The 15,020-nt window shown below is 35.2% G+C and overlaps 1 protein-coding gene across 1 annotated transcript; it reads left to right on the forward strand.

Annotated features, from left to right (window-relative positions):
• Positions 1 to 2,147: 2,147 nt before the first annotated feature.
• Positions 2,148 to 12,387, forward strand: LOC148282575 (uncharacterized). Its single transcript, XM_088224867.1, has 3 exons — positions 2,148 to 2,252; positions 6,334 to 6,651; positions 9,041 to 12,387. Exons 2-3 carry the CDS (start codon positions 6,393 to 6,395, stop codon positions 10,567 to 10,569), a joined length of 1,788 nt encoding a protein of 595 aa, XP_088080993.1. The 5' UTR covers positions 2,148 to 2,252; positions 6,334 to 6,392; the 3' UTR covers positions 10,570 to 12,387.
• The last annotated feature ends 2,633 nt before the right edge of the window (positions 12,388 to 15,020 follow it).

Raw genomic sequence — 15,020 nt, forward strand, 5'->3', positions numbered from 1 at the left:
CACTTAAATTGGCACATTGAGCATGATAATGGTTTCTCCCTAGTATGAGTTAGCATGTGTGTCATCAAACTTCTTTTTAGTGAAAATTTATATTGACATTTTTAACACGAGAAGTACTTTTGCTTTGCTCGTAAACCTAAAAAAACCACAGTTATAGTTCAAAACGCTGTAAATCATAAAATGAATGAATATCAGCCGTTTTTATGATTTAAAACAAGTTTTTATAACAATGGTTAGGTTAGGTTAGGTTAGGTTATATATATATATATATTATACATATAAAATAATGTAAAACGAACTCTCTCTCTCTAGACGAGTTTTCACTCTAATAGAGGTTGAATCGTTATTATTGATGATTTATATTGTCGACCGCGTGGCGTAGTCGTCAGTGCGTTTGCCTGCCATGCAAGAGGTCTCGGGTTCGATTCCCGACATGGTTGATTTGAAATTTTTATTAAAAAAGGTGTTTTTACACCAGAATATTTCATAGTCCCTGGACTGGCACCTAAAGCTAAGCCTAAGAAAATAAAACGATAAGTAAAAATAAAAATAAAAAAAAATGACATATAAGGCCTGGAAAACTCTAAACTTCCAGCAGAGGTGCGAGGCTGTGAATTGAAATATAATTTTTTAAGAGTATCGGTATTTTGAAATGGTTTGCCTGTGCGTAGTATACATTCTAGTGTTCTAAAAGATTTTTCAGTGATACTATCGATGTGACGATTAAAAGTTGATTGTTGATCATTTCATTATGCAAAAAGATTTAAATTTCTCTCCGTACCATCATTCACAGTCCATAAATTTTATCTCAGACCAGATAATGTGGAAGGAAGTATTACTTACTAGAGGCAATTCCATTCTTACGGGAGGAATCCAAACATTCTTGTTTAATGTTGGGATAATCGATATCCATCTCTGTGAATAAAATTATATCACTGGTTATCCTAGGCCGGTCAGTACTGGTCCCCGGTTCAGTCTTCACGGTAGCAATACTTGCCTCATTGCTCCTGTGGGAACAAGGGCTCGTTCCCCAGTATAAAGAATATCTTCCACTAAATCGCCAGTCACCGGTTCGGCCTTCACGGCAGCAACACATGGCTTCTTGCTTCTGTAGGAACGTGTCGCATTTTCTCCAGTATGGAAAATATCTCCTTCAACATCAACAGTCCCTAGTTCAGCCTTCACGCCAGCAATACCTGCCTCATTGCTTCTGTAAGGACACAGCGTCCCTTCCGCAGTATGGAAAATATCTCCTTCATAACCACCAGTCACCGGTTCAGCCTTCATATTTTCGGAAGAGATTTCCATGAAATTGCATTCCAGAAAGGATACAATGTTAATCTAATTATTCTGAAAATAAATAAAATATTTTAGTGAAATGACAATTAAATAAGATGGCATCGAGACAACACTGTTATGTAAGCAAAAAGGTCCGTAACATTTTGCCAGAATCGTGGAAAGACGGGTCAAGTTGCGAGAGGTGTTGACCTCGCTCTTTCGTGACATTGGTCGTAGGGAGTCAGAAAGGTTGATGCATGCCACGGATTGGAGATTCTTACTGAATGATGAAAATAAAATATGAAAATAAAGAAAAATTTAAAAAAATATATTTACAGATGGTAACCATGAAGTTTCGCATTATAAATAAATTGCCTATGTTTTATGAATGTATGTATGTGTATGCGCATGGGTGTATGTACGTGTGGGTGTATGTACGTGTGTGTATGTCCATGTGTATATATATTAAAAAAAAAATTTACAATACGCCCAAGGGGCATTTACAAAAAATATACAGGTAAGTACAAACATAGTGCGTAAAAATTCAAAAGATAAACTAGGTTATATTACAAAACGCACAAAGAAAATAATAAAAACCTAACATAAGCTATACTTGTGGAGAAGTTGGTTCAATTAGAATCAGAACTCAGCTTTTTCAGGGATTTATGGCTTACATCAAGTCAAAATTTATTCTACAAAGAGTTAATTTGAGAAGATGTTATTTAGCTAAAATTCTGTATTCAGAATTTAAAAATTTTATTTGACTAGATTTATTTATTCATTTATAACAGCAGTTTTGACCGTCTAAGTTGGGTGAGCCCCCGATCTCTCGATTGTCTATGACATTTCATTTTGTCTATGGTTCTTATGTCAAACACTAAGCGGCACGCGTCCATCTCGTGGGTTATAAATACATACATTACAATATTATTGGACGATTAAACGAAGGTTTTACATACAAATCACCGCAAAAAGTAAGTAGCAATTTCAGTATGTAAAGTAGAACAATGTATCGTCAATTTACTGATGAAACCTTCTAAATGACAACATTTTAGGAAACAAGGTAAAAATGCAGTCATATGTCATTTTTCGACCTTTGTTTTTTTATACATAATAACATAGAATTAAGAACAGTCCAGAAACCGCATACGCGCATCAAACAGAAGGCGACTAAACCACTCTTAAAAGAGTAGTTTTACGTTTTGACCCATTAGTTTCTTTGTAGACGTCGCTCAGTACGCAACTCACGATTTGAATTCAACTATGCCGTGTTGTGTCCTTTAAAGTGTATAAATACTTCTAGAATCTTAAGCAAACAGGATGGGATCACATTTCATGTGTAATCAGCAAATGCATTACTTAAAAATTTAATCATTTTTCCAAATGTCAGATTGTCAAAGAAAACAAAATGGACATTTCGTTAGTATTGCCAGGGTCGTAATTTGCTCATCTAATGAGAGAACTAATTAAAATTGGACCTTGGATTAAACAACGCCGTGGTGGACATTTGACAGACATTATATTTAAAACATCAAATATTATTTAACACGATATAAAAATATCCGTTTTATGTAAAATAAAATTAGTTTTATATTTTAAGTTCAAAGTTCATTAATTAAATTACTCTTATTTATTTATTAATGAAATCATACAGTCTTTATATAAATCAAGGTACAATAGAACAAATAAAAAAGTTAGACCAATTACAGATTTCACACTAATTTATTATGAATGCAGGAGGAGAGGGGAAAAATAATTGAATTCTAAAAAAGTAAAAATAAAAATATTACATAAAAGTACATAAAAAGAAGACATTGTATAGCTACTCTACATTCCTCCCTCTCTCTCGGCTTCCATTAACATTTAAACTTATTTGTAAAAAATCACAACCAACAAAAAATTATTAGATGCAGGTAGTAGATGTAAGTATAAATTAAGAGTTGAAATCAAAAGTTAAAATTAAAATGAAAAGTTCAAATTAAAATTAAGTTAAAAGTTTAAATTAAAAGTTGAAATAAAGAATTCAAATTCAAAAGTCAAGCAGGAGATAAATTTAAAATGTCTTTTACAGATCTGATAAAAATATGGTATTTAAAATGTAGTATGTCGATGTCACTAAAACTGTCATGATAGGTAATCTGTATTATTTGTAGAGTGCTATTTTTTTAAAATAATTAGTCATCGAGTTAGGAATATCGAAGAGTACAGATTGACGAGTTCTACGGACAGGGACTCGATATGAAATGCCTCTAACAATTTCTGGGCTATCAATTACGTTATTAACAATTTTGTAGAGAAAGCTCATATCCAACATGGTACGGTACGCCGAGTTGCGAGATTTCGAACCTTGTGAAAATTAGCGGACTCAGTCCTACTTGAAAATGAAACATTATTTTTGAAATCTAATTGTCTAAGAAAATAATTTTGAATGTGTTTAATACGATTTTTGTAAGTATTATATTAAGGATTCAAAATCGGCGAATCAAACTTGAATGAGGAATTCCAGCCCAACTCAGAATTAAATTTTTTAAATGTTTTCTTGTACATGTGAATATTAAAAAAATTTGGAGTAGGATGAAATATCTCAAAAACGCACGCAAAAATAAATAAAAAATGTTAAAAATAGTATCCATTTTAAAATCGTAAATAATGACGTCACTCCTTATATCTACGTGTAGTATTTCCGGTTTCCGCTTAAAGCCCCCGCAACGTTTTGACCATACAAAAAAAGAGTATAGTTTTTATAATTTGACATTCCAACCAGAGATTATGTCAACTTTCTAGGTTTTTCTAAATCGAAACGTTCGTAAAAATAACCATTACATAGAAATAAGCAAATTACGATCAACTAAATGAAGTAATCAAAGCAATATTCCATAGATTCTTGTCAGGTCAGTGAAAGTAAGAACGCCAACCGTTTCATGACGTCACTACTGAAAAGTGACACACTGATTACAGTCATTTGGCGCGGTATTTGATAAATGTCACTTTAAAAAATCATATCTTTGTAAATAACGCACAAAAAAATCATATATATATTTTTGCTTAGTTAAATAGTACGCTAATAGTAAAAAAAACATTAGAAAACAGTGGAATTCCTCATTATTGAATGACCCTTTACCCATCTACTCTGTTGTGTCAATCAATGTGTCCGCGTGCACAATAACATCAAATATGATTCCACGCTCCTTCTGGACCATTCCTAATTCTATGCATATTTACATATTTGCATATTTTGTACAACAATTTACATTTAGTTACATGTACGAGTGCAATGGCTTTGATGAGTAGTAAAATTATGCACAATTTTTTGGTTTTTGTTGGCAAGGGGGAAAGTAAAGATTACATTTACTACTACAACTGCTACTACCATCACGCCATTTCCCCGTAGGGGTAGGCAGAGAGAATGGACCGCCACACACGTCTATCCTGGCATACAATCCTAGTCTCTTCCACATTCATACATCTTGTCATACATGCCCTTCGGTTCTGTTTGCTTTTCACATGACCAGACTTAAGATTTTGGCTTATCTGATCGTACCACGTCTTCCTCGGTCATCCTCGTCTCACGTTGCCGTTCATTTTCGCCATATATACTTGTTTTACCATTCTTTCGTCGTCCATTCGTTCTACGTGACCAAACCATCTCAGAGACCCTTTCTTAATCTTATCAATTATACTTGACTCAGATTCACACTCTCGCCTGATTTCATCATTCGTAACCCTGTCATATATTGATTTCCCTCACATTCGTCTAAGAGATCGCATTTCAACCGCGTTCACTCGGCTTTCATCCCTCCTCTGCCAGTTCCATGTTTCACTTCCATAAATAAGTGTCGGGACTAAAACTCTGTTGTGCACTGCCAGTTTAGCTTCGATTGACATATTTTTATTAGCAATTATTGTGCTTAGTGCTCCGTTCATTTTGTTGCCCGCATTCACTCTTCTTTCAACATCTTTTTCTACTCTTCCATCTCTTGAAAACACGCTTCCCAGATACACAAATTCTTTTACTTGCTACATTTGAACAAGGAAAATATAAATATAACAACAATATTTTGATTTTGTCCATATTTTTTTAGACAACGACTGGATTCAACTCCCTGGGGAGCTGTTTATATCAACATATTTAGCTGTTTATATTAAAATCTAGACAAACTCAAAATATTGTTGATAAATCCATCTGGTCCATGAAGAAGTATAGAAATTGAAAAAATAACATTTTCAGTCGTTGCCTAGTCTAGTATGTAGGTGAAATAATTCAATTAGACATTAGACGAATCTCACTCGCATAAATAAGGGTTTCAGCTCTTTAACTTCACAAACATCAACAGATGAAAGAATCGAAGGAATATAGATGGTCAAATATGGGCAGAATGGTGAATGTTTCACAGATTGTAAAGTGGCCACATAAACCAGCCAATGACAGGTCATAAACCCTGTAGATGCCTGGACTTCCATATTACCTTCTCTTAAATGTTCTTCATTTCTGTTGTAATATGTTAATATAAACAGCTCCCCGGGGAGTTGAATCCAGTCCTTGTCTACAAAAATTTGGATAAACTCAAAATATTGTTGATAAATTACCTGGTCCATGAAGAAGTATAGAAATTAAAAAATATATATTTTAAGGCGTTGCCTAGTATGCAGGTGAAATAATTCAATTAGACGAATCTCACCCGCATAAATAAAGGTTTAAGCTCCTTAACTTCTCAAACATCAACAGATTAATGAATTGAAGGAATATAGATGTTGAAATATGGGCAGAATGGTGAATGTTACACAGTGTGTAAAGTGGCCACTTAAACCAGCCATTGACAGGTCATAAGCCGTGTAGATGCCTAGACTTCTATATTACCTTCTCTTAAATGTTCTTCATCTCTGTTGTCATATGTTAATGATCAAGGTACACTATGATTGGTGTACCAGTGCAGTGCCCTATGCACCATTAGATGCAGAAAGGGAATGATGATGATGATGATAAACTATTGTAATTATTAAATTTGGGCATTTATTATTTTATTTTTGATCATGAACGTTTTATCAATGTTTCAGGATATTTGTCGACAGACAAATCAAGTTTTTACTTTCTGTCCATTTTTCAAAAGAAAATTATGGAAATCGCTTCAGTGAATATTAAGGCTGAACCGGGGATTAGTGACGTAGAAGAAGATATTCTCAGTACCGGGGAAAGGGCCTCATGTCTCCACGCCAGCGAGGAGCCAGGCCTTGCTAGCGTGAAGGTTGAACCGGGGACCAGCACTGACCAGCCTCGGATAACCAATGATATGATATACACGGAGATAAAGATCGAATATCCCGACATGAAACAAGAATGTTTGGAGTCCCCCTGTAAAAATGAAATTGCATCAAGTAAGTAATATTTCCTTCCACATTATCTGCTCTGAGATTACGTCTTGAGACTGTGGAGGACCTCACCATCAAGCCGTAAAGTTGACAGGGCCGAACACAGTTCTGGCCCGCAACGCGTAACCCGATGCAACGTCTCCTCGGACAAGTAATGAAACGTCGTGCAGCGAAAGAATATGCGCATTTCATCTTGGCATTTTGCGTCGCCTGTCTACCAGCTCCTCGCCAGTGTTCGCTATTGTAAATTCCTTTTGTACAAAATTGTAAGGATATAACCTCAGATCGATTCATGTGCACCCATCCGCACAAATGGTGACCCGACGATTATAAATCCGCACATAAAAACATTTAATTTACAACAGCAACAACAAACCAACGCGCCATTTCCCCGTAAGAGTAGGCAGAGAGGATAGAACGCCACATCACTCTATATTTGCATACAGATCTCGCTTCCTCTACATTCATACATCTTCTCATGCACGCGCGCCGATTATTCCGACTTTTGACATGCCCATCTTCGAGTATTTGTTGGATTTGGTCATGCCATGTCTTTCTCGGTATTCCTCTATTTCTGCATCCATCAACATTCGCATTGTAAATACTCTTAGCCGTTCTTTCGCTGTCCATTCGTCCTAAATGTCTGAACCAGCGCGGAGCTCCTTTCTTGATTTTGTCGATAATGCTTGTCTCAGCCTTACATAATGTACGGATCTCAACATTTGTGCATCTATCGTACATAGTTTTACCACACATTCGCCTGAGAGATCGCATTTCGACATCCCTGTTTTTCCAAGTCCATTCTTCGCTCCCATACATCAGGGACGGGACCAGGACTCCGTTGTGAACTGCCAATTTCGCCTCTTGTGACAAACATTTATTTGCCAAGGTCGATTTAAGTGCGTCGTTCACTCGGTTCCCGGTACTCACCCTCCTTTCAATATCTTTCTCAGGCATTCCATCCCTAGTAAACATACTTCCCAGATACACAAATTCCTCAACTTGTTTTAGTATAACTCCATTCCCAGTGATTTCACATTTAGTCATCCTTTCATTTCTTTCAAAAACCATCACATTGGATTTATCGACATTCGTCAGCAAATGGCTTCCCTCGCATACAGCGTAGACCTTTGTTACCAAGAATTGCAGTTCCTCTTTGTTGTTAACAAGAAGCACGGCATCGTCAGCATACAAAAGACAATTGACATTTAAATCACCCATTTTTGCTCCCATTCTTAAGCCTTTTAGTTTTTTCATGCAGTTATCGATATACACGTTGAACAGCCATGGTGACATCACACATTCCTGCTTCACTCCTTTATGAAAGTCAAACCACGATGTGCATGATCCGTTTACCCTAACACATGCTGTGCAGTCTTTATTCAGAGAAGCAATACCTCGTGTCAGATTTTCGCTCACTCCGTACTCCGATAACACCTTCCATAAGTTTTTTTTTATTGATTTATAATTTATTTATTAACCATTAAGGATTATCATATTTATTTTACAACCGACCCTGATGTATGGGAGTGAAGTATGGACTGTAAAAAATAGGGATGAAAAGAAAAGAATGAAAGAAATGCGATCTCTCTGGTGAATTTGTGGTAAATCTATGTACGGTAGATGAACAAAAGTTGAGATCCGCACATTATTTAATTATTTGACACTTTATATACATATACAATAAATATACATATAAGGGCGGGCATATTGCCTTAAGGCAATTTCTTCCTACCTACCCAAACTGTTCAGTTTGAGAAAATTATAAATACATGGACATATTGAATCTTACAATTTTATACAAAAATCAAAAGCAAAGATTAACAAAAATAAATCTATGTAAAAAAAATAAAATAACACTCCTATGAAGAGAGGAGAGGGGATGGGAAGGAAAGAAGAAGGATAAAGGAATAATTTAAATATTTAGAGAGTGACATTTCAATCTTGACTTAAATGTAAATAAAGAAGGGGCGTCTCTTACATTTTGTCAGGCTGGGACAACCACTGTCGATAAAATCAAGAAAGGAGCTCTTTGCTGGTTTGGACATCTAGAGCGAATGGACAGCGAAAGATTAATAATTTGAACCTTAGTTTTAATAAATTTTAGTTCCTGAAGCAAATTGTTGATTCCTTGATGTACTCGCACATATGTAACAATTAAAAAAATATTTAGTGCTCAATATCGGTATTTTTATATTATTTTGTTATCTGAGTAAAAACATTTTTGCAAAGTATTAATTATACAATGCCCGTTTAATAAAGTAATCATTTTCTATCCATTGTCCTAGAAGTTCGTGTTAAATCTCGGAAACCACCAATTTATACTGTTTTTACTTTTTCCATCCGTTTGTTATAAGATTTATAACAGTTTTATGATAACTGTGTTTTGTTTCAGGTTTACAAAAAAAGCAGAAGAATTTCGCCTGTTCAGAGTGTCAATATAAATGTTCACAGAATAGAAGCTTGATGTCACACATGTTAACTCATATTAGTGAGAAACCATTTTCGTGCTTCGTGTGCCAATTTAAATGTTCAAAGAAAGCAAACATGAAATCACATATGCTTACTCACACAGGCGAGAAACCGTTCTCATGCTCGGAGTGCCAATTTAAGTGTTCAAAGAGACACAACATGAAAACACATATGTTAACTCATACAGGTGAGAAACCCTTCTCATGCCTAAAGTGCCAATTCAAATGTTCACAAAGAAGTTCTTTGAAATTGCACATGTTCACTCACACTGGTGAGAAACTATTCTCTTGCCCGGAATGCCAATTAAAATGTTCGCAAAAAGGTGACTTGAAAAGACACATGTTAACGCACACAGGTGTAAAACCATTATCATGCTCAGAATGCCAATATAAATGTTCGAGGAAGAGTAGTTTAAAATCGCATATGTTTACTCATACTGGTGAGAAACCATTTTCATGCTCAGAATGCCAATATAAATGTTCTAAGAAGCGTAGTTTAAAAGTGCATATGTTTACTCACACTGGTAAGAAACCATTCTCATGCCCAGAATGTCAATATAAATGTTCAAAGAAAAGTAATTTAAAATCACATATGTTAACTCATACTGGTGAGAAACCATTCTCATGCTTACAGTGCCAATTCAAATGTTCGCTGAAAGGTATCTTAAAGATGCACATGTTTACTCATACCGGTGAGAAACCATTTTCATGCTCAGTGTGCCTATTTAAATGTTCACAGAAAGTTATTTTAAAAAAGCACATGTTCACTCATACTGGTATGAAACCATTTTCATGTTCAGAATGCCAATATAAATGTTCACTACGGAGTAGTTTGAAATCCCACATGCTTACTCATACTGGCGAGAAACCATTCTCATGCTCAGAGTGCCCGTCTAAATTTTCGCAGAAACGTATATTAAAAGCCCACATGATTACTCATTCTGGTGAGAAACCATTCTCATGCTCAGAATGCCATTACAAATGTTCACGGAAAGATTCTTTGAAATTACATATGTCAACTCACACGCGTGAGAAACCATTCTCATGCTCAGAATGCCAATTTAGATGTTTACAGAAATGTGATTTGAAAAGGCATATGTTTACTCACACAGGTGAGAAACCGTTCTCATGCTTAGAATGTCAAAGCAAATTTTCACGGAGAAGTTCTTTAAAGTTACACATGTTAACACATACCGGTGAGAAACCATTTTCGTGCCATGACTGCCAATTCAAATGTTCACGGAAAGGTGATTTGAGATCACACATGTTTACTCACACTTTTGAGAAACCATTCTCATGCTCAGAGTGCCAATTCAAATGTAAACGGAAAGGTGATTTGAAATCACATATGCTTACTCACACTACTGAGAAATCATTCTCCTGCTCAGAATGCCAATATAAATTTTCACGGAGAAATAATTTAAAATTGCACATGTTAACCCATACCCAGTAACTGTGAAAAAATATTTTCCAAAAGAAACGATTTAATTAATCATTCGTTAAATCAAACTTATCGTGAAATTACTTTAAATAAATATTTCATTAAACTCTTAAGAAATCGATGCCCCTTACATTGCGGTATAACTAGAATAAATACGAGCGTTTAAAATATGTTTCCTTAACTTGCGGCCAGTTGGCATATGTTTGATAGAATGGACTTCAGTCTGTTGCGAGCATTTCCCGGCTACTTTTCTCCTCGCAATTACTAAAATGCCTATGGTATAACTCTTCACCGGTAAGCAATGTTTTTATCTAAGTCAATACTTTTTAAAATAGCTATTTTAAAGTTAAAAAACGTTTTGTTAATATGTTACCAGTCGTAAGCCATCTCCTGTCTCTGCCATGTTCAGTTAGTCGAGCGTACAGTGAAACGATAAACAAAGGTGACGCGTACGCGGAAGGGAGCGACATACTGAATAGAACTCACAGTAGATCGATTTAAACAGTCCGTGCTTTTTACTGTACTCCTTGTTTTGCTTGTCAAAGTCGACGTGATACGTGACAATGCTTGCTCCTTCCGCTGGTCATTTCCTTTTATTTTGGGAACGGCTTTTTAGCTCGGATTTGTACGGAGTGTTATCTTTATATATTATATCTCAATTGCCCCTTATGCTTATAATTTTATTTACTAGTCCTTAACATTTGATCGAAGGCTAAACTTTCACGAATGGGTGCCGCTTCATATGACTGCTAATCTTACCTTGCCGTTGGAGTTGGAGCGTCCCCAGCGCGTTTAGTATGAAACAAGCCTTGGTGTGTATTTTCCATTCTAAATTAAATTCGTAAACTTTGCAATAATCATATCTCCATCACAATGGGCGTGTAGAAGATGGCATTATTGTGATAAGACAAGCGATAGCTCACGACTAATTAGTACTGGTAACAGTGGTAAAATAAAACGTTTTTAACATCAGAATAGCTATTTTAAACAAATATTGTTTAAGACAAAAACATTACTTACCGGAAAGGTTATACCATAACTTTTTCTATCTTTTCCAACACGGTTCGTGCAGTATCTTAGCGTACATGTAGGCATTTTAGTAATTGCGAGGAGAGACGAAAGTTCAAATGTAGCCGAGGAGTGCTCGCAACATACCAAAGCCCGTTATATCAAACATATGCCGATTGGCCTCAGGTTAAGGCACCATATTTCGAACGCTCATGCTTACTTTAGTTATATACCTCAATGGATAAAAACAACAAAAGTCGTGTTTGCTAGCGTTCCGTCAAAAGCCGGTCACAGCGGCATCCCAAGAAGCCTCTGTATGAGGTATTCTTAATCTCAAATGGCCATGTGAGAGTCTCATTAAAATTAAAACGTTGAATGAAGCCAGCGAGAGGGTGAATAGGCTTACGGTCTAACGTTTTATTTATGAAAAGTGATCATCTGTTCAGGTACGAGTTTTCGAGGGAATAAAATTGAAATGTCCCTGGGAATCAGAGGGAGACAATTTGAGTTTCCTATGATATTTACACATTCCCATTGCTTATTCTTGAAAAGATTTATTAAAATATGACAAAAAGCATCATTTCACCAGAGATACATCCTTGGTACGAGATCCTCACATCTTGAAAACTGAAAAATAAGGAATGTCCCAGAACCCGCAGAGGCGGAAGACGATTCGTCACAAGACAATTGTATTTAGTGTTGTGTTAGATTTAGATTAGATTTTTAGATAGTTTTGAGAATCATAATGCTTTTAAATAGGTACTTATTGTATTTTTTAAAAATGAATGTTAATAAAGCACAAAACAACAAAAAATAACAAAATTTATTTAGTACCCCAGAATGTTTCTTACCTACCCCAGAATCCTTCATTTCTCACCCCTTAGCAACAATTGAGGAAAGGGTAGTTACCCCGTTTCTTGGATTGAAATTTGTAAGTACCGCTTAATATTACAATCATTTATCGGTAAATTGAATAATTTCGTCTTTTCAACAATATTTTGAGTTTGCCCAAAATTTGTAGATGGACTTTTTTATTTTCGAGTTGCTTTATTTTTTACCTTGCTTATAATGCACAAGATTTATATTTCAAAATATTATTTTAGCTAAACTGTTAGGATTAATAAGGATATTCTAATGTGGGACAATCAGGAACATCTCAACATTTGCTCATGTGGAGAGGAAACCACTTAAAACTCTCTAAGAGCAGCCGGCCTGTTGACTGCTGTCAACAGGCCTTCCGTTCCACTAGTAGAACACTCTTCTATAAGAGTGTTCGGCATTTTGTTTCCTACTTTGGTTTATTTTACCAATTGCCTGCACTATATTGGCCATGTATGATACTACCTCTCGTGTGAGTTCTTTATTACCTATCCGGTGCCATCGGTATGGGATGTCGCGAAGATTTTTACTGGGGCTTCTGCATCGCGCCTCCAGCTGTTGTCTTTGAAAGCTGAAAAAGGGGCAAGGCATCAACAGGTGAGCGACTTCTTGAAGAGTTTTATCGTCACGTGGGTAGCCGTCGATCTCGGAGAGCTTGAAGCGATGCAGGTAGCTAATGAACCCACCATGACCCGTGAGAATCTGGATGAGCTCGTAGCCAGCTTTCTGCATTCTCATGAAATCATAGGTATGGAAAAACGTAGGGAAAAACATTTTAGTAATACTTCCGGTAGGTTCGCTCATATAACGGTCGTTCCAGAGCTGAAGTTCCTTCTTACAGGTACAGGGTCTGGATTCAATTCCCTGGGAGCTGTTGATATTAACATATTACAACAGAGCTGAAGAACAGAGAAGGCAACAAAGAAGTCTAGGCATCTACAGGGCTTATGACCTGTTATTGGCTGGTTTAAATGGCCACTTTACACGCTGTGTACTATTCACCATTCTGCCTTTATTTGAACATCTGTATTCCTAAGATTCTTTCATCTGTTGACATTTGTGAAGTTAGAGAGCTGAAACCTTTATTGTTGCGGGTGAGATTCATTTTATTGAATTATTTTGACCCGATCCATGAAGAAGTATAGAAATTGCAAAAAATAAATAATTCAGGCGTTGCCTAGTATGTAGGTGAAATAATTCAATTAGATGAATCTCACCTGCATAAATAAAGGTTTCAGCTATATAACTTCACAAATGTCAACAGATAAAAGAATCAGAGGAATATATTAGGTGTACCCATAAGTAATCAATTATTTTTAGAGTGGAATGTTTGCTTCAGTCTAGCTCAGAGCGTAAATATGTAAATACGTGTTTCATATGCAATATTTATTGATTTACACGCCCAATGGGCTTTTACATATTTTAGAAATTACATTTAAGTGCAGCAGTGAAACATAAGTATGTAAGTTTGGTAAAAATAAAAGATAACATAAGAAAAGCTAAAAGATACAATAATAGGTAAAAATCAGGAAATGTACCAACATAGGTATATGGTACATAGAAAAATATTTTTAAAATTTACATATGAAAACATACACGCATACATATACATACATATAAGTTTATACATTATTAAAGAGATACATGAGAAAAAGAAATAGTAAATAAAGAAAAATATTAAGAAATTTTACATAAATTAATTTATAACCTTTTGAATACTTAACCTATATTTATATAAAGACAGACAAAATATATCAACTTCACCATACTCGTTACCTAACCGGTGTAGTCTAGGTATTGGTGAATTGTAATAATAATTGTGACTGCCAGGAGATTCAAAAAATAACGTTAGCTGCCGAGTATTTCGAAGAGGTACTTTCAAGCTGATAACACTAGTTAATTCCGGGACGTCCAATACGCCATTCGCTATTTTATATAAATTTAATAAGTCATTTATAATTCTTCTTTTACATAGAGTTGACATATTTAGTGTACATAATAAATTATCATAATCAATATTTTCAGCGGGTATATTAAGTTTGTAATTGATGAATCTAAGGAATTTACGTTGTACTCTTTCTAACTTTAAAATATGAACATTGTAATAAGGTGACCAAATTGTTGAATTGAATTCTAAATTACTTCTAACCAAGGCAGTAAATAGCACTTTGAGGGTAGTGATGGAATTAAAATCCTTTACAGTTCGCTGCAAATATCCGAGACATTTCATTGCCTTATTAGTGATGGTATCAATGTGAGGAATAAATGTCAATTTTTCGTCAAAAACTATCCCCAAATCCTTTATTTGTGTAACTCTTCCCAGATTGATATTATTAATGTTGTAATCGAATATTATGGGTTTTTTACTTCTTGTAAATGATATTACACAACACTTGTCGACATTTAAATAAAGTTCATTTTTCTGGCACCAGTTGTACAGCCTTACCAAATTAGACTGAAGAACTCCACAATCGGTATCAGAGGTAACAGTTTTTGAAATTTTAAGATCGTCGGCAAAGAGAAGAATGTCTACTTTCTCAAATATCGACACAATGTCATTAACAAACAAAGAAAAC

This window comes from Micrasema longulum, unplaced genomic scaffold, assembly GCF_059751315.1.
Source record: "Micrasema longulum isolate JH-2025_06_02 unplaced genomic scaffold, ASM5975131v1 h1tg000312l, whole genome shotgun sequence".
In the NCBI taxonomy this organism is placed as follows: domain Eukaryota; kingdom Metazoa; phylum Arthropoda; class Insecta; order Trichoptera; family Brachycentridae; genus Micrasema; species Micrasema longulum.

Excerpts from the sequence above, each read along its gene's own strand:
- LOC148282575 (XM_088224867.1), top strand. The coding sequence starts at position 6,393 with ATGGAAATCGCTTCAGTGAATATTAAGGCTGAACCGGGGATTAGTGAC. Across the intron at positions 6,652-9,040 it reads TAAAAATGAAATTGCATCAA|GTTTACAAAAAAAGCAGAAG; the intron begins GTAAGTAATATT and ends GTTTTGTTTCAG.